The sequence below is a fragment of the Alternaria atra genome (genome assembly GCF_907166805.1).
Source record: "Alternaria atra isolate CS162 genome assembly, contig: 22, whole genome shotgun sequence".
Lineage (NCBI taxonomy): Eukaryota > Fungi > Ascomycota > Dothideomycetes > Pleosporales > Pleosporaceae > Alternaria > Alternaria atra.
Genome location: NW_025091320.1, coordinates 434,755 through 458,499, shown reverse-complemented (window position 1 = coordinate 458,499; position 23,745 = coordinate 434,755). Strand labels below are relative to the sequence as shown.

Genomic DNA, 23,745 nt, shown 5'->3' with positions numbered 1-23,745 from the left:
AAGACAAAGGGCTCTGGCGCTGAGGCTGAAGTAGAACAAGCGCCTGTTATGGACTAAGCGACTCCAGAGCCTGATGTGCTGTACACGCTCAAACCGGCTGATTACAAAGTCTTCACCGCGCTTTTCCATAACCAGTCGGATGCTGAAGCGCCCAACACAGTCCAATGGAGCAGTTTCATCCGCGCCATGGGTGCTTTGAACTTTTCCATCTGAAAACTGCAAGGATCTGCTTGGCAGTTCACGCTACCTGAATCCATGGGCACTCAGCAGCCCATTCAGTTCCATCAGCCACATCCAGAAACGCGGTTTACTTTGGCTTATGCGCGGCATATTGGCCGTCACCTGGACATGGCCTACGGGTTGACAGGTCCCATGTTTCGGTCTCAGTAGGAGATGTTGCTTTGGCCTGTGACAACAGGTGATGACCTTTTTGCATTCATCGTGCGTGTCTTATCGCATGATTCTGTCAGCAATGCGTCCTATTGCTGTCCATTACACTTGGCCTGCGAGATGCAGGCGTTTTTCTTACATAACTTCCGTTTGTTTGGCCTTCGCGTTCGTTGCGTGATTGCATTTTCCATCTTCATCGCAATCTTCGTCAGGGTATGACCTTGAACTCTCTCCAGTGCAGTGGTGCACTTTTGGTCTTTTGCAAATAAGTTTGTTTGTATCTTTGGATACATCTCGCGTGCATGCGGTGACCCTGCTTTGGGTAGGGCGTTTGACCTTCTTTCGGTTGTGCAGAGCTTGCACGATATTCTCCAATTATACTTTACGTGAATGCCCGTTGCTATGGGTAAGTCCTTTATCTTCGTCCGACGAACTGCTTGCCGGTGACACATATGTTCGATGGTTGCGCAAAGTTTATGCAATGTTCTGATTTTACTTGATGGCGTTGTCTCAAGAGTGATTACTCTCATGTAAATAGTATCATCGTAGCACCACGAGACCTTACTCTTTAGTCACTTTAAGCACTAATCATGCGAAGACAATGTTGTATCTTGAACTAAAAGCTGTATGCCATACTATTCAGTGGCGAAAGCGGGATTTTCGAGTTGTACGTGGAACAAATATGACTTCTCTAACAACATGCAAGAAAAGTCTTCCTGTACGGGGATTTTCGCTTTCCCACTTTTGATCAGTATAGAAGAAGAAAGTAAACGTGTCCATGTCCAAGTTTCTATACGTAGTGTTATAGTAGGCAGAGCCCGTTATCATGTATTCACAAACCGTTCCTGCCAAGACATCGCTTTGGACAGATTGAGATGCAGTGAGCTATGACCTGTGCTTCAGCAATGTTGGAAACGAAGTTGAATACATGAGTACAACTGGAATGGTCGAATAAATGGATCACATCTACGAAAAGATCTCTCCCTGTAACAAAAGCTCTTCAAACTGAAGGAGCCACTTTTATTGTAATCTATGTCACTAACCAAGTACCATGAACGAGTAAATACACCCTTCACGATGAAGAGCCTATAAAACGAAAAAAATACCCTTTGCGGCAAAGAGCCGATAACATGGAAACACTCTTCACAATGAAGAGCCAAGCGAAGATACTACCCTTGGTGGAAGAAGAGTTGGAGGAACATGGCAACAGCCCTCAAAGGAGGTACGGCACTGATAAAACATCCTTCAAAAATAAGGAGCTGAAATGCCTTGAGTAACGCCCATACACGAAGAGTGAGCCAATTAAAGCATGAGAACCAAAGCCCTTGACGATCTGCGGAGCGCAGCGCCAAGAGAGACGACGCTCATTCTTCGAAATCTGCGATTTTATTTTCAGCATCCTTCCGCCGAATGTTCTCCAATGTGAGTCTCGTTAGCATCTCGATACCAGACTCGGCCACGTGACGGGATGTGCGAGGTCTCGAGTTCTTGGATATATTCGAAGTCGAAGCCATGGACGGAGGGTTGGGAGTTGAGCCCTGCCTCGAACCTTGCTCTGGCGGTGCTGCCTCATGGGTGACACCTTGAGGGGCTGGTTGATTCGAGTGCGTCCCTTGCTGCGGAAGCATCCCATCGTGACCACGATGCCCAGTAGGCTGTTGCTGTGTGAGGTCCTGACCATATGTCATCGCGGGTTGAGCCTGCATTGGTTGGTTTGGAACATGTGCAGATGGCGCTATTCCCAGTGGTGAAACCTGGTGATAAGTAGGATGGGGCGGTTGTGCCGGGTTATGACTCTGCACCTGCAAGTTTTGAGGATAGACAGACGGTGCCATGGCCCGTGCCAGCGCCTGCTGTGGGAGAAGATGGGTAGGCAGCACCTCCTGGTGTGAAGGCTGGCCGTACTGCGGTATACCATGGGGTGGTGCTTTTAGGTGTCCAGGATGAACATATAGCGCTTGCGTGTATGTGGGATGAGCGGGCGATGCCACTGTCGAGATTGGTATGTGGTGGGAAGGAGGGTAGGCAAGCGATGCCATGGGTGGATTCGGGACGTGTGGGTACGCAAATTGTTGTGGAACCTGTTGTGTGACTGGTTGGTATTGTGGGTTACCTCTTGGTGGGCCAAAAGGTTGAGCTTGTGGGTTGTATTGGAGAACCTGAGGCGTTGTGGGGTAGGGTAGAGACTGTGGATACTGCATAGAAGCAGGCGGTACAGAGTTTCCAGAGCTGTGGGCAGGCACAACCGCCGTATGATAGCCCGACTGTGCTTGTGGCCCCATTGCGTGAGAGTATTGCGCAGGTTGTGATTGCGGGCTAACAAGTCCGGGATTCTGCATGGCCGGTGCCAATGCAAGTGAGTGTGGAAAGTGCGGGTTTGGGTGTGGGGAGCTCGGGTAACTGAAAGAGGAGGTTTCTGTCGAGCTGACATAGCCTGGGTGTTGGTTACTCGTGTATGGTGATTGTCCTGGGTGGCCGTAGCCTTGCTGCTGCTGTGGTGGCCCCATGTTGCGACCCCCCTGGGTGTATTGTTGAAATAGTTGGCGGCATAAGCTTCGAAACAGTCCAGCCCGTACCTGTGACTAGCACATTCGAGGGAATGAAGCTGAGGTGCCTCTGCTGACAGCAGATCATAAGCCATTTGTGTCCAGTCTAGTGTCATTGGACTACACAAGTATCCGTGTTGAAAGAGTAATTTCTTTTGCTCTTCGGTTGGCTTGATTCGCATCCGCGATGGCAGTGTCTTGGTGGATGACCATGGATATAGCGTCCTCGTCATCTTCGAGACGGTGACATAAAGTCCTTCGCACATCTGCATGTTGTGAGCTTGTGTACCGCTGCCACGTCTTCGACAATATACATACCACACGTCCGTCATTGTGTACAATGCCGCACCATCCACATGCCGGCCGTGGAACTTGGTTGAAGCAGCCAAGCAGCATCACCCTGTGGCTGCATGGAATGCAATGCCCATGGCTTGTGGCAGTAGCTGCAATGTGTGGCCATTGTGAATTTGCATCGATTACCGTCAGGTTGTGTGATGTTGATGACTCCGTCTGCTAAATGGATGCCATTGTTTTGTTCTGCCATGAATCGTACGATTGGATAGGAGGTGATTTTAGGGCAGAAAGTGAAATTGGGATAGAGCCGTTGATGCTAGGTCCTGTCAGTGGTGGGCATGCGCTTTGATCTTGTCAGCACCGACATCTTTCGTTATGTTATTCACAGGACGATTCCCAGCACTGTATGTGGTTTGGGGATTCTGTGGATATGACTAGAGCGCGTGAGCAGTTTGCAACCGGGTTTTTATGCATTCACTCACCTCAGCGGCTGGTGAGTCGAGTGGGTCGCATCTTGCGCCAGATGGATAGCTCTCAGGTTGAGAGCCATCCATGATGGGGATTCTTCCTCGATTGAAATAATCCATGGTCGACAAGAGTGCGAGGCGACGGCAGGTTGGGGAATATCGCAGATGTCTTGGCGCTCACCAGCGCGCCTTCCGCATTGAGAGCGAGAGCTCGTGACACCACTTTAGTCCCCAATCTCCATGGCACAATGTAATTCTGTTCTCGAATCTTCGAGCCCGCGGTTTGACCCTTCCAGGCCCACTCTCACTACCACCTGTGACCCGGACGAGAAAGCCAATGACCCGACGAGTACTCTGGCCATCGTAGTATCTGGCCTTATAGTACTGATGTGGTGCACATGCAGACCACCGGCTAAATGCACCAGTATTGTTTGCATGACACTGGAGAGCACCAGAGATCTGCGCGTTTGTCCTACTTCGAAGTAGTATGATATCTGGCCCGTGACCAGTACACCCAAGCTGGAGAACCCAAGGAATACAGCAATTGTGGAGATTACAAACGAAGGCGCTTGACACCTTTCTTCTAATAAAACTCCAACAGCAAAGAGTACGGTATTGCCGGTTTGGTTCGAGGTGAAGCAACCCAAGTCGAGAACCGGATGGCATCCTGGATTCCGATGGTTACTACTAATAGAAGCAGTTCGAATTCGCATAAAAATTTGGTGAGCTCCGGTTCCCGCTTGAAGTACGCTTTTGCAGCAACATCGCCGTGGCTTCGACAAGAGAAGATATTCGGCAGTGTTGGTCGAGGGATGCGTTGTGCTGGGTAAATAATGATGCATTATGAGCTTTGAAAATCTTTCAATAAACTATGGTCAAATGTGTTCAATGATTAAACATATGTTACAACATGTAACATATGTCTTGCTTAAATCCTGATATTGCTTCACTCGGGGTGTCAGACTCCAAGCGGACTATCGGCGACCATCACGGCTGCCCCAGTAGAAACCGGACCGCCTTGTACAAACAGAAGCATTGATTCTTCTGCTTTCATGATGCAATCAAATCTTCTGATGTTTCAGTGGAACGGGATGATCTGCTGAAAGCTCGACAAGTAGGATACCTCAACAGTAATCAAAAGCTACCTGATCCAGCCCTTTGGCCCACCCCATTCGCCCTTCACGTGATATCTATCGTAGACCCAAGGAAAGAAATCCTTCTTCAAGTGATAGAACGCACGTCGAGGAACCGCTTGGTCAATTCCGAACCAATTGTTAAACGTCTCCTTCGGCACAGCACCGTACTTGAACTCCGCAAGAAGCACCTTCTTGTCGCCCGTCAAAAGCGGACATGATGTGTAGCCGTCGTATTCAGACTGCGGTTCTTTCCCTTGCAGCCCGAGCAAGAGGTTCTGCGTGACAACGGGCGCCTGAGATGTGATCGCAGCCACAGTCTTCGATGTTGGCAGACTCGCCGCATCACCAAGTGACCATATGTTTTTGAATGTCTTGTGCTGAAGTGAATGCTGGTCAACATCTACAAAGCCCGCTTCATTGCCAAGGCCGCTCTCTTTGATGAATGAGTGCGAGATGTTCCTGGGCGCAACATGGAGAAAGTCGAAATGTTGCTTCACTAGCTGTTCACTGTTCGGTCGGTCGAAAGTGGCAGTGTTTCCATCGATAGAGACAAGATTATGTTCAAAGAGTCCTACAACTCCTCTCTCTTTTCGCAATTCGTTCAGTTTGGCGCTATACTTCGGTACGCCGAACATGGTGGGAAGTCCCGTAGCGAAAGTCGTCTTGATCGCGGACTGCTGTGAGTTATCGCTGAACAAGCCTGCCCGCCTCCAGTGATCCAAGGCGAGCCACATGATCTTTTGGGGTGCGCCCGCACATTTCACTAACCCGGAAGGCTGCGTGAAGATGGCCGAGCCTTTTCTGAAGCGCTGGATATCTCGGAAGACTTTGTCGCAGTGTTCGTAGCTATATATAGACGCTACAAGGCTGTCTGGATTGTTCATAGCCTCACAAAGGCCTTTTACGCTACCATAATCAACTTTGATGCCTGGTGCGATGACGAGTTGATCATAGTGGATCCTGTCTCCATCTTTTAGCGACAAGTAGTTGTCTTGCGGGTGGATAGCCCCGACATGGTGATTGTAGAACCTGATCCTGGGCTCGACAAGTTCGCTCATTGGTCTTCTGAAGTTCTGTTTGCTATTCAAGCCCCCACCCACCAACGTCCAACCCGGTTGGTAATGATGCCATGTTCCCGGATCGATGACCGCAATGTCGTCCTGGGTAAACTGCCCCTTCTGTAAGAGTTGATGGCTGACCGCGACACCAGCTGAGCCATTTCCAATGACGACAACTTTGTGATTCCTCGACGCGATGGTGGCGGGCGATAAAGTAGCTAAGCTTCTAACGGCTGGCCGCTGCCTCGTGGTGAGTGTGATTCGGACGGAAGACGGTGCAAGGTGCTTGGGCAACGAAGGCATTTCGCAAGTACGATTTGCTGCTTCTGTGATGCTGGGGGATCGTCAACGGGCGCTCTGGTGATGACCTGCAAAGCGACAATGAAAGTGAATCGTCTCGTCTCCAGGACTCAAAACTTGTCGCCAAAATGCTACTTGCGAAGGAAAGGGACAAAGCAAGAGTTAGTTACCTTCGACCTATTTTGTTGGCAAAGTAAACGTATCTTGTCCCAGGACATTGTAATGTCGGCGACTCACAAGTGTCCTCGGCGTTTCGTTTTGTGGGGTAAACGCCGAACCCTGGCTCAAAGACGGTACCATAATGTGCTCAATAAAATTGACGCCATTCATAAGATGACGCGAACCGAGGCAACTGTCGTGCTTTTTTCAACACATGAAGAGCACCAGTCATCTGAAGCCACGAGATGAAAAGTTTGAGATCGTTTACGAGCACACAAGCAACCTGGGAACTGTCAAATCCTTCCCACCACGTTTCGAAAATACAGATTGGAAAAAAACAACACCGACTTCCAGATCGACGAGTCCATACGAAACCCGACCTGCGATCAAGTACATCAGCTTATTCGACAAAGTCCTTGACCTACTCTAGCCGAGCAAGCACTAGCCTCGCCAAACCCATCAATTCTATCATACAAGCCCGAGTAAGAGCGGGAAATCGGTTGTCGTACAGTACCCAAGCCACTATGGGCGAGGAACCTGTAGTGCACAGCTTGTTCGAAGAGAAAACAGGGACATGGCAATACGTGGTGGCACACCCTTCCACCAAGAAAGCCGTTATCATCGATCCAGTGCTCGACTATGACGCCAACACCCAGATGATCAATACGCATACAGCCGACTCTTTGCTCGCGACGATATCCGAGAGTGGCTACCATGTCGAGAGGATACTGGAAACGCATGCGCATGCCGATCACCTGACGGCAGCTTCTTACCTCCAACAATGCTTGTACTCGCAGCAGGGATTCAAGCCGCCCATTTGTATCGGAAAACGGATTCGAGAGGTTCAGGACCGATTTGCAACTAGGTATGGAATTGCGACTGTCGAGTACGAAAGCGCGTTTGATCATCTTTTCGAAGACGACGAGACGTTTGAGATTGGACGTTTGACAGTACAGGTTATGCATCTTCCTGGACATACTCCAGATCACATTGGATACCAGGTTGGTGGTAAGTATTCATCAGAAGGCCATAGTGACCAGCAAAACTGACTCTGCGACAGGCAACGTATTTTGCGGTGACTCCATATTCCATGCTGATATCGGCACGGCAAGATGTGACTTCCCAGGCGGCAGTGCGAAGAATCTATATACTTCAGCGCAAAAGTTACTGAAACTACCCGAGGACATGAGAATTTGGACCGGCCATGACTACCCGGCTTGTCCCCAGCGGTGTGAGGCTGTGCCTTGGATGACTGTGAGGGATCACAAAGAGAAGAACAAACATCTTGCCAATGATGTAAAGGAGGCCGATTTCTTGACGTTACGAAAAGAACGCGATGCGAGCTTGGCGGCGCCGAAATTATTGCATCCCTCTTTGCAGATCAATATTCGCGCTGGAAGACTCCCGCAACCGACATTAGGTGGCCAGCGATTGATGCATCTTCCGATCAAGATGACTCGCCAGGCGTGGTAGGCTGGGTGAGCTTGTCATGAGTACCCTGGGGTCTATCAAATCAACGAGAAGATAGACGATAGTCTCAGAAAAGATGTATAATATCCCTTCTTTGCCTAAATATTGCATAGATGAAGCGACCGTTATGTTCTCACGCTCTTGGCAAGATAGGCAAGCAAAGCTTTGGTGCTATCACGACCCTTTTATATACCTAATGTAGAGTTGTCAAGGCCTACAAGTCCATAGAGATCCTGCAAATCGAAGTCGGGGAAAGTGTCATTATTTATCGATGTGGCGAGAGGGACTACTGCACTGCTAGGGGATGCAACACAAGAAGTACGAAATACTGCAGATGCGACTCTCTTTAACGTACGTAATACAGTCCCAGCAGCCGACCATTGTCGGCTCATGGACTTGAGTACGCCTAAAAGCAACTTGACTCGATCCGCGTGCTGGTCCAGGCAACGTCGAGAACTTTTGTCGTGCATCGCTCCTATAGAAAGCTGGACCACAGCAGCGAGGGCTAGCGGGTATACGAATAGAGGAGTATGTTTCTGGGTCGTAGAACGTAGCGCGGCTAACATGGATATGATTTTGGACGCTTCGATGGCTTTGACGGAGTGTATATGTTGACGATTGCATGGGCAGAGAAGCTTGGTACAGTTGGCCCCAAGTACGTCATGCGTCAACAGATCAGGGGAGATCAGATCGCCTCGGGGATAATGCAGGAGGATCGTACTCCATTGGATGATAGTGTGCGCTTGAAGCATGAGCTCGTCCAGATCACCGAACGTATTCGATATCTCTGCTTCGCTTTTGGAGCGTGGCAAATGATACAGGAATGCAGCAAGCGCGTTATCAACAGCTTGTACCAAGTCCCTGTCCACACCATGCTTTCCAGTGATAGTCAATACTCGGCCAAGAAGGCGAACAGCTTCGATGCGATAGCAGAAGGAAGAGAATATCTTCTCTTCTTCCGCGAAGACGTTTCCGTGGAAGTCAGCCATCGTTGCTGGCATAAAGCACATGCCGGCTTCGTAAGTGAAGTCGTCGCATGGCAAAAGCACGTCGGCATTGACCGTATTGGTTTTGAATGTCGATTTTCGCTGCAATGCGGCGATGCAGCCATCGATCACATACAGTTCGTACCAGGTCCTCCGCATACTTTCTTCTAGCACAGTCAGATCGCCAGCATGCGTAGTAGCAAAGTCCCGCTCGTGCAGGCCAAGCCGTAGGGCCAGTTCGATCGTGGTATCAAGGATTCTTTGCCCTTGGTCTGAAGAATTGTCCGCAAACATGGTGATTGCGTAGAGAAGTCTTGCTTGCACCATCTCCAATGTGTCTTCGTTGCTATGATCGAGTTCTCGTGCCACGCTCTCGCGCAAGTTATCTGGCGATGCTGTGTGTGAAAAACGACCACCGATGAATTGGACTACCGCTTTCAAATAAACGGGATATCCTTGTTGCCAGTACATATCCCTCGGAAGGAGAATGGGGTGACTTGGGTGAAAGTTGAGATAGTAAAGGTTGACCAGTTGTTCATCGTCAACCCACGAGACATGCCGGCCTGGCGGACTGGTAGACAGTCTACGCTGCAGTAGGCCCGGATCGGGTGAAGCGATTGCATCGTTAAGTGGAAACCACTGCGCTGCAGATGGAGTGCATGCTAGCGTTTGAGCGACGGCGGGTTGCGCGACTGGATCAGAAGAAGCAGGCAGAGCCTGAGGCAATGTCAGCTGGTCTTCAGTATCCGGGCGCGTTATGCCACGTCGGCGACCTCGTCCAGAGCGCTTGTAGGTACACGCAAAACCACGAGTTTGGCATCGTCCGCAGATGGGTGTGCCTCCATCGCACTTAAGATGGGAACGACGGCACTCTAAGCATGCGAGTGGGGCTGGTCGAGCATGATATCTTGATTCGGAAGAAGGCATTCAATTCGTCGTAAGTCTGTTGCGAAGTGAGAAGGTTTCCACGTTACTGTCAAACGCGACGCGAACGAGGATACCGAAGAGCCCGAAGAGCCCGAAGAGCCCGAAGATGCCAAGAAGGGGTCTCGTACTAACTTGCTTCGGTCAAGGCAAGGAGCCCCATGCTTCAGCACTTTTTAATCATTTCACCCCCTCTCTGCAAAGCTCAAAGTCACGACTTTGCACATCATGTCGTCTCCACTACTGATCACGTTGACTTTCGGAACATCCCACCTTTTTGAGTCATTGAACTAACGATTTCCAAAATAAGCATCTAGACCTTCAAGCATATACGACGTATGCAAGTGGCCTCATTACAACATGTTGCCTGCAAAAGTCACCAGTCACATCTTCGAAGATAGATGGCCTGCATCATAGGATATCACATTACCTTCCTGTCGGTATAACCTGCCTGGCCTGCATGCTTTCGGCAGTCTGATATGCGTTATGCCACAACAGTTATCGCTGCTTACTGCACATCCAAATGTCCACCAATGACGTACGTCGGGTTAATGCTGGTTAATTACACTGCAGTATCGATGTGCAAAGCCACTTTTACCTGAGAGGCACTTTGCTGTGAGTTCACCGAGTTGCCATATCCATATGTAGGGCGTAAATCGGCTAGACAACGAGCGCATAACCTCATGAGCATAAGTTGATGCTGATCCGGAAGATGGAGACCCTCCGCCTTTTCCTACTCATACATTCTGAGTTCAGTGTTGCGACGTGCACCGCTCATTGTGATGGCTTCTCATAAATCCGCAGGAGTGCATACCAGAGAAGAACAAGGTGTATTCAACGATCGGAAGCAGGACGACATGGCTGAGAAACATGCGACCACAGCAGATGCGCACGACATGCATCGTATGGGAAAAACGCAGGAAACGCGACGAAATTTTCGTTCTATCACCATTTTGGGATTCTGCATAGTCCTCCTGTCGACATGGGAGACTATCCTGGCTACGTCTGTCTTCGCGCTGGCTAACGGTGGAACTGCCGGCCTTATTTGGGGATATTTCATCGTCATGGTCGGGTTCGGTTTTGTGGTCGCTTCTCTAGCTGAGATGGCATCTATGTGAGCATAGTCAAATCGGTCGTCAAAAATACTTGCTCACCCTTTGTAGGGCGCCCACGGCTGGCGGCCAGTACCACTGGGTTTCCGAATTCGCGCCACCAAGCTGCCAGAGATTCCTCAGCTATTTGGTCGGCTGGCTCGGTGTTCTAGGTTGGCAGACCGGCGCAGCGACCGTGTCTTATCTGTCCGGCAAGCAGATACAAGGCCTTATTATCTTGAACAATCCGTCATATATACCAAAGGCCTGGCACGGCACACTTCTGATATGGGCTGTCCTGGCGGTATGCTTGATCTTCAACACATTCCTCTCTCGACACCTACCATTGGTAGAGGGTGGCGTTGTCATACTCCACGTTGCTGGGTTCTTCGCGGTTGTGATACCATTGTGGGTCATGAGTGATAGGAGTCACTCGTCCAGCGACGTCTTCACGCTCTTCCAGGACAATATGATGTGGGGTAATCTTCAGCTTGCGGTCATTCTTGGCCTTACAAGCGCTACCAGTACATTCGTCGGCGTTGAAGCCGGTGCACACATGGCAGAAGAAGTACGCGACGCTGCTCATGTCATTCCGCGCGCTATGATGTGGACATGGCTGGGTAATGGGCTTCTCGGATGGATCATGGCCATCACCTTCTGCTTCTGTGTGACCGATACAGTCTCTGTACTCACGACACCGCTTGGTACGCCTTTCATTCAGGTGTTCGTGGATACGACCAAGTCAGTTGGAGGCGCGACCGCGCTTACGGTCTTGATGTTGGTCATCGCTATCTTCGCCTGCGTTGCAGTCGTTGCAACAAGTTCACGTCAGGTATTCGCTTTCGCCCGTGATAATGGCATCCCGTTTGGGCATGTTTTCAGCAAGGTTTGTGGACCACAGCACCCACCACCTACTCGTGAGGACCTGACGCTAACCGTCTTTAGGTTTCACCCAAGCGGGAAGTACCGGTCAACTCGGCCTACATAACTCTGGCTTTCATCGTGATCCTCTCATGTATCAACCTTGGCTCCACTGTCGCCTTTATGCAGGTCATCTCCCTTGGTGTCGCTTCCATGCTGACATCTTACTTGATCACAATTTCGTGCGTTGCGTTGAAGCGGATACGAGGCGAACCTCTTCTACCGTCCAAGTTCGACCTGGGAAAGCTGGGATTGCCGATCAACATGATTGCAGTACTCTTTCTGCTGTTTGCTTGGATATTCTGTTTTTTTCCTGTTGGACCCCGACCAACGGTAACAGATATGAACTGGGCCGTCTTAGGCTACGGTATCGTCGTCATGTTTGCTGTCTTTTACTATGTTCTTCGCGGTCGACATACATATGTTGGACCAGTCAAGTACGTTCGAAACATGTAATTAGGGGTACTTAAGATGGTGCTGTGGCCCGTCGGATCAAGGCACATTGTGTGTATATGACGAAGCATATTCGCCACCATCTGAAGTTCATCGTCGCTGTTTGACGAAGTCAAAGAACATCTATTCACGATACACTCCATGTACCTACAACAATGTCACAGCACGAGAACGATATCTAAAGTACCAGGTATAAAGTGGATCATCCATAGCTGGAAGTACATGGTGTCATTCCCACGCTGTGTACAGCAACGATCACAAAAGATCACAAACAAGAGAGATTGGCATTCTCACAATTCGCTGGTACGAACAGTCACAATCGCTTCCAGTCTAGTGTTTGCAACTTTGAACCTTGCTGCTCCCGCATCCGACCTAGAGATGTTTCACCAACTTCTTACTTTTGCTCTATTGAACGTTTTGACCGTTTCTGCAGCTCCAGTGCACCCTTATCCGTCCACCTCGGAGCCAACAAAGGTTACAGCAATGGCAAAACCGACAGTTGTGGTTCCGACACCGATTTCTACGATTACTGCTAACCTTCAGGCTCGTCAGCGGGAATGGTCGCCATCTGCACCGGCGTGGAGTGAACCGGTGTGAACACAACCAGCATGGTCAGACCCTCCTGTCGTACCTGCATCGACGGAGCCAGTGTGGACTTCTTCTGTGTCATACGCTTACACTGAGGTTTCTACCCATGCACCCACATCAACCTCCTCATGGACAGAGACGCATCGCCCTAATGCTAGTGCTACTAAGACAGGCTGGATAACCGGTCTTTGCGTCTTGGCTGGGATTATTGGCTTAGGTCTAATCTGGTACCTCTTTACCATGTTTCGAAAGTACCTCCACAAACGCACTCCTGTCCCACCTTCGCACAATGCATCAGATGTCGAAGCGAACGCAGTTCCCCACCGTAGCCCTCCGGTTCCAGCTCCTGACACTCCTCCTAGTCCGGCTACAGGTTCTATCACAGAACCCAGCATCGGCTTTCACACTATATCAATCCAAAGCCAGGATCTCGCTAACACACGGCGTCTGCCTGATCCACTCAATGGTCTGACCTCTGGCCCACGCCGTCTATTATCAGTGTACCAGAACAAAATTCCTCCCCAGGAAACGCATTGGCCGCTCGGCGAGACGCAACAGTATACGACGTGGACACGTGGAACCGGGTATCGCGAATCTTGAGTAAGTGTGAGGTGGAAGCGATCGTGTCATCTGTCCTGCATCATTCGCTTTTCTATTATCAACTCCATGTACCATAAGACAATCGATATATGTACCTTGGTTTCGAGAGCTCTTGAAATTTTCGGGAATGCAGTGTGAACTATGAAATACAGGCTTGACGTAACGATACATTGATGCGATCACCGCATAGAGCGAGGGTACTGAATGCCTTTTAGTAAGCTTATTCACCACGCTGTAGTCTAGAAAGCGTTCAATGAAAATCTTGGAGGCATTTATCAGTCCTGTGAGTATCTATACTTCGTAATACCAATATGATGTCTCTATAACGCTTTGATGTAGTAGGTATCGACCTATCTCGTACGGATGATTGATATCAAGCAGCTTGAGCGTTGACATGGTTGATGTCGCGACAGGGACTCGTTGATTGCAAGTCGAAGGTCGCTTGTTATTGAAAGTGGTTGTGACACTACCAGATAGCAATAGAAGGATATATGCGCCCAGATAGCAACAGAAGATTATATGCGCGTGTTCGCACAAAGAGCGATTGCTGTACTCTTCCATATCTTGTGCTTACCAGTGTAGGCGAGCCTCAACTATCCTCGGAACATTCAACACATGCCTAGGCAGAAATGCATAGGAACGCGGCTAGGCGGAAAGTGAGCATGCTGATGGAAGCCTAGGTGGAAACTGGGGAAACAACGACCATTCTAGGCGGTAATTAGAACGGAGAATCAGGCGCGAGGCGATTCACAGACTGATGATACGTCTGAGACGCCCTTGCAGTTGTCCAGATCAACCATAAACTCCATTCGGCATCCGTACCCAGGGTATAAACCTCCCACGCCCAATCATCAAACGCCTTTTATGTCCAAATCGCAATATCTCTCAATCTGAGTTGAAGATGACATCCAGATGCCTCCATCGTCCTACAGCCAAGCTATGCGTAATAGCCTCAAAGCTCAGGCTTAGGCTTGTCCTGCTGGATGTCCTCCTGGATGTCCTCTTTCTCCACGACCACGAAGTCATCGTCGATATTGGCAGTCTTCTGCTTCTTCGGGGACGGCTGCTGGGCATCGTCGGCGTCTTTTGGGTCGGCTGTTGGTGCGTCGGGAAGCTGCGATGCGAGTTCAGAGGGTTCGGTAGACTGTTCTTCTTGAGCCTTGGAATCGGAGACGACAGGTGGGAAGAAGTCACTGGGTACAGGTCAGTCTACGGAATGAAGTCGACGGCAGCTGGGACTCACGGGATATTCTTGAAGTAAGCATCCTCGTCCTTCTGGAGGAAGTTGCAGAAGATGACGCGATCGAGCTTATCTGCCTTGCCCTCTTCCTCGAGAAATTTGCGGACTGTCTCGAGCGCGACAATACTAGCTTCACCGCTTGGATAGCCGTATACGCCAGTGCTCAGAGCTGAGAAGGCGATGCTCTTGCAACCATTCGTGACTGCCAACTCCAAGCTGGTGCGGTAGCAGCCTGACAAGAGCTCTGCTGCGCGCTTTGCGCCCTCTTTCCAGTATATCGGACCAACAGCGTGGATGACCTTGTTGCTAGGCAACTCGTAGCCGTCTGTGATCTTGGCGCTGCCCGTCTCGCAGCCGTTCAGCGTTTCGCACTCGTGTAGTAAGTCGGGCCCAGCTGCGCGATGGATCGCGCCGTCAACGCCTCCGCCGCCTAGCAAGGAAGTATTCGCGGCGTTGACGATGGCGTCGATGGCCAGGGTCGTGATGTCTTGCCGTATGACACTGATCTTGTCGTTCAGGGCAGTGGAGGCTTTGTATGGAGACTGGACTGCATCGCCGCTGGCTACAATCTTCTTCAACTTGTAGAGCAATGTGAGGGTCGGGATCTCGTCGAGAGAAAGAGTGTCGGCCATTTTCGGTGAGGGGCTGCGGGATGAAGATGCCAAGGGTCTTGCGAGATAGTATGCGCTCGTCATGGGCGGTCGTAGTGCTCGGGTTGCGGGTCTAAGTAACATCGAGGGAGGGCTATGGATGGGTACCTGGAGAGCAAGAGCGCGTGGGATGGAGCTTGGACCTCGCCCGTTGCCGCCAGTACCCCGCCTACTGTAGCCGTTCCGCTCTAGTGTTACCTTTACTCTGTACATCACTAGTTCACTATAGGAACCAACAACATCGATTCACAGAGTTATCAAGAATGTAGTAGTATCTCATATAAATCGGTAACATATATCACTCCACAAGGTGAATAAAGTCCCGCTAAAAGTGAATAACGCCGTCACAACTCCTTCTACACCAGCGATGCTTGCGTGTTATTGGGTAGGTCGCCCAGTAGAATCCAAGGGTTTGGTTCATCGACCTCGCATATTGTGTTTGGAGGAGGTAAAGTAGCGTTGCGCATATATTGCATCTCGTATCCTGAAACACATGTTACGTTTTGGAAATGCGCGGTATGCTGCGGTATTCTCGTCAGTATTGACTAGTCGCAGTCGTAGGTACAACGGGAAGATGATGTTAAGATGTTATCAAGGAAGGACTCACACCGCTGTTATTAAAGACCAAAAGCCCTGAGCCAGGGAACAACCCACGCATCTTCTTCGCCGACGAAAGAGGGGTGATTGGATCGGCAATAGAGCTTATGAAGAGTATAGGAGAGCTCGTGTTGCGGACCCGAGGGATGCCGTCGAACGTCTGACTAGTAGGTGGACGCACATTCAGCTTGCTGCATATCGGTCCGCTGATGGCGGCCACACTTAAACCACCAGATCGGCTTTCTTTGTACATGTAGTTAACAAATTTCTTGTAGGTCTGAAAGTCCGCAAATCTGCTCGAACGGCCATTGGTATCCACACAGGAGATCAGAGTTCGTGCCATGCGGTCGTCGTATAAGGGTCGGAAGGTACTGAACTGACTTTTCTCCGAGATCACAGAGAGCAACTCCACATCCTGTGTTTGTAGCGCAACGAGGATGAGATCCATGACGTAAACGTGGAGCGGGCTGATCAGGTACGTGGATGCGAACATCTGGCTGATGATATCGGTCCAGATGAGCACGTAAGGCGAAAGTAGTATGCCCTGAGTTTTTGCGAGAATGATCGAAGTGTTCGAAGTTGCGTCGCCGAGACCAACAGGTGAAGCCATGAGGTCAGTCAGGAGGGCCTGATAGCGTTGCTCAAGTTCCTGCCAAGATGTAGCATTCTGGTGGAACATGCATAGCGCTGGGCCGGCTTCAAAGCAGTGCTTGAAGAAGTAGCTTGCCGCTTTATCGCTGTCATCAATGGCAGCCTCCCAGCCACCATCATAGTAATCTTCCATGTCAAGGACGCCATCGATGATCATACGTCCGACTCGGTCAGGATAGAGGGCTGCAAAGGTTGAGCCAAGGATCGACCCGTAGCTGATGCCGTAGTACCGCAATTTCGCTTCCTCCGATGATTCGCCACGATCATGTGCACGAAGTTCAATGTAGTGAAGCATGTCTTGAGCGGTAGCCACCGTATTGGCATAGTTTGCAGTACCATTTACGGAGTACATACCCGTGCACCACTTCCCATACGCTAATGCGGACTGATGCTGTTTCTTCAAACTCGTTTCTGATGTAACATCCGCAAGACCAATTGCATCTGAGAGGAACGCATTGCGTGTTTGAAAAGGGTAACCAACGAAGCAATCGCTTGTTGGCTCGCTGTTGTTGACACCACGAGGATCGATACCAACCAGGGAATATTCAGTGCCGATCTTGGCCTCAATGGCGGCATGATCTGAAAGTACCATAGCGACAGAGGAGCCACCGGGTCCTCCAGGGTTGACGAGGACTTCTTCTGCATCAGGAGTTGGGCCGGGCTTCTTGATGATTGCTATATTTAGGGTGCCAATGGAGGGCTCGGCGTAGTCGAGTGGGACTTGGAGAAGTGCGCAGGTGTTGTAGAGTTTAGCATTTTGCGTTTGGATACCATGTAGAAATTGCTTACAAGTTGTCGTAACACACTGTCCAGGCAAGTTCAGCACTAGCTGTCAACTACGCAAATAGGTCATTACAGATCCTGATCTCCATGTGAGGGTCATACTGACTTCTGAGAAGTTGTAAATCAAGCTCTTATTCTGTGTTGCAGCTATACAGAAACTGCAGATCAGACACAGGACTGTAATTGCTGCTTTGGTTTTATGAGGGGACATCCTTATAGTTCTCTCATGCGTTCTGAGATAACGCCGCGAAACAACTAGATTCTGGGGATACGCTTGGAGAAAGACTGTGGTAAAATACGATGCTGGGAGCGAGCGACTCTTGATCATATATATAAGCACTCCGCACAAACATCTACAATATTAATCTCCTAAAAAGCTGCAACACAAAAGCTTGTCATCACAAACGCGAATCCAATTATGGTGATAAGCTCGCAGACGCCCTAAGTTGTGTCCGCCTTCGATCCAGTCCGGCAGTGGAGTTTCTAGGCAACCAACCTGCACGGAAAAACGAATGGGACGGCTGAGTATCCATCTACTACGCTGCCGCACTTCGACCATGTCGGTTTCGAGGGCATTGCCCAGTGTAACAAGATTTTTACAAGTCTTACTGCGGCTGAGCTGGACGCCTGTAGATTGATTACCACAAGTGGGAAGGAAGGTAGTGTGTCGCGTCTTGGCCGTTGCGTTGGCTAGAAGTGGTTAGATTGCTTCTTTTCGCCTGACCTGGGGGTGAGCGCTAGAACGCTCAACACTTCATGCTGTTCCGCGCGACAGTAATGGCTCGGTATTCTTAGCACGCCAAATAAGATAATTGCATGGCTAATCAGTAGGGCTAGAGGGGCATTGAAGAGCTTTGAGAGTAGCCGTGCAGATGCGCGCTGCTGACGACAATACGCTTCGGTCAAGACTGCCCCGCTTGCACATGGTCGATTCGCCCCCAGGCTGGCTCCCAGCATTTCTCCTCTCTGGACTAGCTGATCACAAACAAAATGCAATTAGAATAGGGATGTTTGCCGCTTCTCCAGTATTATGAAATGTACAACGGTTTGGTGAGTATCGGAGTCGCGCGCAACTGGGTCGAAGACAGGAAAGACGAGCGCGTTTGCCTTGGAGCTACCTCGGTTAACAAACAGTGCGTAATGACGTCGCGCTTGAACACAAATCGTGAACCCCTTGGGTGTACCGATATTATCGTACCATCTCCCCAGCATCATGCTACCTGCAGCTTTCTTGCGATGCGGTCCATCATCATCCATCCAAGTCATCGCCGCCTCATATTGCTTGTCAGTTATGGCTAATAACGTTGCGCCCTGGGTGCGCCACAGTGCGGACAAGCTTCGCAGAATTCATTAGGATGCTACTGCATAACTAAGCCTTGTACAACCAAGCCTTGCACGGCATAAGCTATCGACTCCTTGGACGCGACCATCTGTCGGATCGACGAACCTGCAGGACCAAGCGAAGCCGTTATCAACAATGCAGACCCCTCACACTAAAAACAGCAGGTGTTTGATTGCCAAGAAAGCGGGAAAAGGCCAACCTAGCTGTAATAGGCAGCCGGATATGTAATCTACTTGGGTATCTGTCTTGCCCTACGTAGCCGACATCATGGGTAGGCAATCCATTATTGATGATGCAGTTCCGAGTACTTGATAGCATGCTCTGGATCCCCTCCGCTTCTCGTCTTCGAGCATCCTATTTCCTCATCGCCCAGCTGACTCTACAGGACTTTGCGAGGAACTATGGTAGTTCAAAGCTGTCCTCGGGCCTCGATGGCTGTTGTAGTCGGTATAATGCTTGACTTCGCATCTGCCGCTGTGGTCCCTCGCCAGAGCCAGCCGTTGGACCCCTTCACACCGATTGATCCTCAAAACTGGGTCAACCCTGACAACATGACTTGGAATGGTATGCTGGAGTGGAAGGCGCACAACACCCATGGTATACTAAGTTTTGAGCAGATTACAAGGCACCGCCAACGACGAATTGGGCCGATCCGGCACGCAAAGGCAGAGACCGAAACTTCAATATCGCCATGGTGGCCATAGACTACCCAGACTCTCCCTTTGTCGTCACCCTACCGGCTCAGTCGGATATATTCGGTAACCCGCAGCCTCTTGCTGCTGGCCTAAAACGTGAAGACGTGCCAAAGTTCTACCACGATCTTCTCAACGTACCCAGCGAGCTCAACGAAGGTCACACGCTCCACGAATACTGGATGGGCGACTCTTTCGGAAAATATGGTGTCGATCTGACTGTTTTCGGCCCATACCGCATGCCCGCGAGAAGCTATCAGTATGGAGTTGATGATGAAGAAGGCGGGTTTAACGAAGGTGCCTGTCCAGAAGGACCGCCATGCTCGGTAGATCTCAGAACTGATGCTCTTGGAGCATGGCGTGCGGACGTTGGAAACGAGACAGCAAACGCATACGAGTTGGCCTTCATTCTCTCCGCCGGCCAGGACGAGTCGTCGACATGGCAGGAATTCGGTGAGATGAAATTCCTCTCCAAGGAAGATGTCCCAGAAGAGTTCGGGCCACCAGACAACTCGTCACTACCGAACTGGGCTAGTACGCGCTACGTCGACTGGTCATCATGGGCGGCAGCTTCCACCATCTGGCCAAACGCCGGTGGCGGTTCCTCCACGCAAGGTGAATCGAGTGGGATGGCTACGTTTGCTCACGAGTTGTCGCACTTGCTTGGTATTGGCGACAATTACAACAACCCGTTCAGCAACCCTCCCCGAAGGTCATACACTGGTCCCTGGAGCATGCTCTCTCGAGGCAGTTTTAATGGACCCGGAGGGCCGCATACTCGTTGGCAGATACCACCCGTGCAAGGAGCGTCTATGGGATCGCTACATACTATGCGTGATAAGCATCAGATTGGGCTCATCGACACTACCCCAATCCTGCAAATCTCCAGCTCTGGTCTCGCCACTTCCGGCCCGGTTGTCGCGCAGATAAAGGCTCGCTCTGTTGACCCAGTGAACAGCTTGATGGGGTTCAATATCTCCTTGGGCGCTGCTGGTGATCTCGCGCCGCCATGCAATGCGTCTCTTGACGCTTTGTGTGACGGACGTGGCTACAACAACTACAACTTGGAAGTGGTTCAGCGCCTTGGTGCTGACTCCTTCTGCCCCGACTCCGGCGTCATGATCAGCAAGACGAAGAACAGCGATCGTGTACAACCTTTCCAATGGACGATTGATGCAAACCCACAGGACGCACGTCAGATCGACTTCTATCTCCCGAATGGAACCGCAAGGTACTGGACAATCGGTGATTACAGGCAACTAGTTGATGCGTTGTTCCATGCGGGAACAAATTCCGGCTCAGAGTACGAGTACATTGATGAGGCGAACAACCTGCATCTGTATATTCTTGAAAAGGTCAAAGACAATACTGGAGTATTGCACTACACTGTAGGAGTTGCTTCGACAGCGACAAACCAGACTACATCCGCTCAATATGGTATTGAGCTTGGCTCCGGTAAGGTGACAAGTAACAAAAATTCGGCAAAGCCTGCCGACGGTTCATACTGCACATTCGAGCTAAAGAACACCGGTAAAGCCGCAGTCCTCGCCACAAACCCTCATCCACAAGACTTATCTGAGTATCTTGGGTCCGATATATACCGTTTGAGTGCGACTATTGAGGGTGAAGGTTGGAAGGTCGCTGTGCCCAATGCGCTCGCATACGCAAGTGCTGGCAAGCAAAAGACGGTTAGTCTCGCTGTCGGTTGCGAAAGCGGCTGCTCGAAAGAAGCCACTGTTACTCTTACCGCAACTAGCGAGACTGATAAGACAGTCACTAAATCCAAGGCTTGCAAGGTTCGCTTGTAGATTATATAGTATTATTCTACGGTGCAAAGCTATTAGTTTAAAATGTAAAGTAACGAGCTAAAGCCTAAGTCTCTTAACAAAAAGCGGTGTCACGGTAACCACCGTGGTTCCCTTGACACTGAACGCGCTACAGAATCCGAGTGCTCCGCCAAGCACTAGGATTCTGCTGATTGGCCGGCCGGGCCTAGCGCCATGCGCACGGCCCCCATCGATAACTTCTTACCGCCTGTACATGCTGATTCTGTTTCCTTACGCAACGTCTTGTATTACACTAGATATCGTACGTAGCCACAATTAACGCTTCTAGCAAGCTCTTAAAACACGTGCGCGTAGCATCTCGTAACATTACGTTGCGTTAAACTTACTATAACTACCTCTAAACAATCTGACGCTTTGTAACTAATCCTAAATTAGTTAAACGCAATTTAAGCGGACTCTGCTTTACTAAAAGTAGACTTGGCTGCGTTAAAAGCTAGTAACGAAGCACTGCTCGCTAATCTAGCTAAGTAAGAGAATTAACACGCTTAGCAAATACTAGAGCTCTGTTAAGAGCTAGAGACTATTAAGACTAGGTCTGCTCCCGCTACTACCCTAGCTATTACCTGTACTAACACTAAAGGTGAATAAGTTCGTTTAGAGGAGCTATCTGGAATTGGCTCGAAGCCTGCGACGCCGCCTACCGTGAACTAGAAGGACCTGCCCTAAACTAATCGTCTGCCTAACCCTCCTCTTTTTAATAGTTAACGAAAGGACCTTCCTGCCTTTGTCTGCAAGCTAAGGTATAAGCTTGAGGGCAATGCTGACTAATACCTAAACGAAAGATTCCGCTTGCTATACGCTCACTCTCGACTAGAGAAGGACGTAGTAGCCCTTATCGACCCGCTTATAGACAAGGATATCTATAATGTAGACTAGCTCGATACCTTCCTTAAAGCTACCTACGGAGACCTAAACAAGGAGCTGACAGCTCTTAGCTAACTAAGTAGATTACGTTAAGGGAAGCGTAGCTTTACTTCCTACTTTGCTAAGTTCTAACAACTAGCCGCTAATACTAGATTAAATGAGATTAGTCTTATCGCTTCCCTCTAAAACTCCTTGTCCTATAAACTACAGCGTGCAATAGTTAGAGAGGCCTTGCCTAGCGACCTTAACGACTACGCTAACCTTATATCTACGTACAACAACAACCTCCGCTTCCTACTAGACCGCCTACGCTGTCTCCCTACAGCCTATCCTAATATAATAGATATAGACGTGTTAAACTACGCTCCTGCTAGCTCTGCTAAACGCTAGAAGAGAATTAAGGAAGGCTGCTGCTTTAAATGTAACTAAAAGGGTCATATATCTAGCAACTGCAGCGTCCCTCTGCCTACTTAGCATATCTAATCGCAGAGCGCTAATAACTAGACCTGTACCTGCTCTACAAGATCTAATACTTTAAGATCCTCTTAATCCTTAAGATCTTAAGGACAACGCTCTCGCAACTAGTCCTGAAAGGGAAAAGCCCCGTCCTAAGGATAAGTCGCTCCCTAGGACTGCGCATACACTAAATCTCTGCTAAACTCTAGTCTAAATCTCAAACTAACACCTAGAAACGCTGTATTGTAATACCCTGCATAGTCTAACAAGGTAACACTAGAAGCAACCTTAAGGCCTTAGTTAATACTAGAGCTACTAGTGTTAGATACATTTACAGAGACCTTGCGCGTAACCTAAACCTTCGTTAAAACCTGCTACTTTACGTTATTTACCCTACTAGATTTACTAGAACTGTACTTAACAGTAGAGAAGTATCTTACACTATTACCCTAAAACTGTAATATAATAACTACGTAGAGTCTATACAACTCTACGTTACTAACACTAGCCGCTACGAGATAATACTTAGCTAACTATAGATAAATAAGCCTTAAGTAAACTTAGACTATGCTAATAAGAAGCTGCTTTTTACTGCCTAAAGATGCACTAAACGATGCTTTAGAGTTAGCCGTACCTCTGCTCCTACTCCCTAAGGACAGTAGAGTAATAACAGCTCTAATAGAACTTACTCCTAAACTCTAAAACTTAAACACGTACTACGACAACAACACAATTATTAGCTACTTAAGATAAAGCGCTAATTAAATAAACCTATATACGAACTTACCTATAACTCTAACTCTAACTGCACTCTGTTAACTAACGACTAGGACAACTCGTTAAAGTTACAGCTAAAACTTAATATCTATTGCATAGGCGTAGCCCTATTTATAAGCCTAGCGCGTAGAAGAGGCTACGAAATCTGTGCTATTGGTATTACTAACATTAATAAGGCACTAGCTGTAAAGAAGCACACTAATCTACTTATAAAAGTCCCTCCTAAGTACTACGACCTAATAGACGTCTTCTTGCGAGAGAACTCTAATAAACTGCCTATATAATAACTATACGACTACAAGATTAAACTAATAAAAGGCAAGCAACACGAGTTCGGCCTGTTATACGGCATGTCTTAAGACGAGCTAAAGGTACTGCGTAAGTACCTTAAAGACTACCTGTCGAAGGGGTTTATCTAAGTAAGCTCCTCTCTAGTCGCTTCTCCTGTTATCTTTATTAAGAA

At 49.3% G+C, this 23,745-nt stretch overlaps 8 protein-coding genes across 8 annotated transcripts; 3 read left to right on the top strand and 5 right to left on the bottom strand.

Moving 5' to 3' along the window:
* Positions 1–1,754: 1,754 nt before the first annotated feature.
* On the bottom strand, positions 1,755–2,897 carry ALTATR162_LOCUS2904 (uncharacterized protein; the record flags this gene model as incomplete). Its single annotated transcript, XM_043310510.1, has 1 exon — positions 1,755–2,897. The coding sequence occupies one exon, from the start codon at positions 2,895–2,897 to the stop codon at positions 1,755–1,757; it is 1,143 nt and encodes a 380-aa protein (XP_043166445.1).
* Positions 2,898–4,838: 1,941 nt separating this feature from the next.
* ALTATR162_LOCUS2903 (uncharacterized protein) lies at positions 4,839–6,194 on the bottom strand (the record flags this gene model as incomplete). Its single annotated transcript, XM_043310509.1, has 1 exon — positions 4,839–6,194. The coding sequence occupies one exon, from the start codon at positions 6,192–6,194 to the stop codon at positions 4,839–4,841; it is 1,356 nt and encodes a 451-aa protein (XP_043166444.1).
* A 680-nt stretch (positions 6,195–6,874) lies between these two features.
* On the top strand, positions 6,875–7,823 carry ALTATR162_LOCUS2902 (uncharacterized protein; the record flags this gene model as incomplete). Its single annotated transcript, XM_043310508.1, has 2 exons — positions 6,875–7,358; positions 7,411–7,823. The coding sequence occupies 2 exons, from the start codon at positions 6,875–6,877 to the stop codon at positions 7,821–7,823; spliced, it is 897 nt and encodes a 298-aa protein (XP_043166443.1).
* A 283-nt stretch (positions 7,824–8,106) lies between these two features.
* Positions 8,107–9,651, bottom strand: ALTATR162_LOCUS2901 (uncharacterized protein; the record flags this gene model as incomplete). Its single annotated transcript, XM_043310507.1, has 3 exons — positions 8,107–8,114; positions 8,176–9,523; positions 9,571–9,651. 3 exons carry the CDS (start codon positions 9,649–9,651, stop codon positions 8,107–8,109), a joined length of 1,437 nt encoding a protein of 478 aa, XP_043166442.1.
* Positions 9,652–10,587: 936 nt separating this feature from the next.
* Positions 10,588–12,198, top strand: ALTATR162_LOCUS2900 (uncharacterized protein; the record flags this gene model as incomplete). The annotated part of the gene is made up of 3 exons (XM_043310506.1): positions 10,588–10,844; positions 10,894–11,707; positions 11,767–12,198. The coding sequence occupies 3 exons, from the start codon at positions 10,588–10,590 to the stop codon at positions 12,196–12,198; spliced, it is 1,503 nt and encodes a 500-aa protein (XP_043166441.1).
* A 2,137-nt stretch (positions 12,199–14,335) lies between these two features.
* ALTATR162_LOCUS2899 (uncharacterized protein) lies at positions 14,336–15,255 on the bottom strand (the record flags this gene model as incomplete). Its single annotated transcript, XM_043310505.1, has 2 exons — positions 14,336–14,576; positions 14,627–15,255. 2 exons carry the CDS (start codon positions 15,253–15,255, stop codon positions 14,336–14,338), a joined length of 870 nt encoding a protein of 289 aa, XP_043166440.1.
* A 598-nt stretch (positions 15,256–15,853) lies between these two features.
* ALTATR162_LOCUS2898 (uncharacterized protein) lies at positions 15,854–17,515 on the bottom strand (the record flags this gene model as incomplete). The annotated part of the gene is made up of 3 exons (XM_043310504.1): positions 15,854–17,196; positions 17,324–17,357; positions 17,411–17,515. The coding sequence occupies 3 exons, from the start codon at positions 17,513–17,515 to the stop codon at positions 15,854–15,856; spliced, it is 1,482 nt and encodes a 493-aa protein (XP_043166439.1).
* A 1,562-nt stretch (positions 17,516–19,077) lies between these two features.
* ALTATR162_LOCUS2897 (uncharacterized protein) lies at positions 19,078–21,146 on the top strand (the record flags this gene model as incomplete). The annotated part of the gene is made up of 2 exons (XM_043310503.1): positions 19,078–19,210; positions 19,264–21,146. The coding sequence occupies 2 exons, from the start codon at positions 19,078–19,080 to the stop codon at positions 21,144–21,146; spliced, it is 2,016 nt and encodes a 671-aa protein (XP_043166438.1).
* Positions 21,147–23,745: the final 2,599 nt, after the last annotated feature.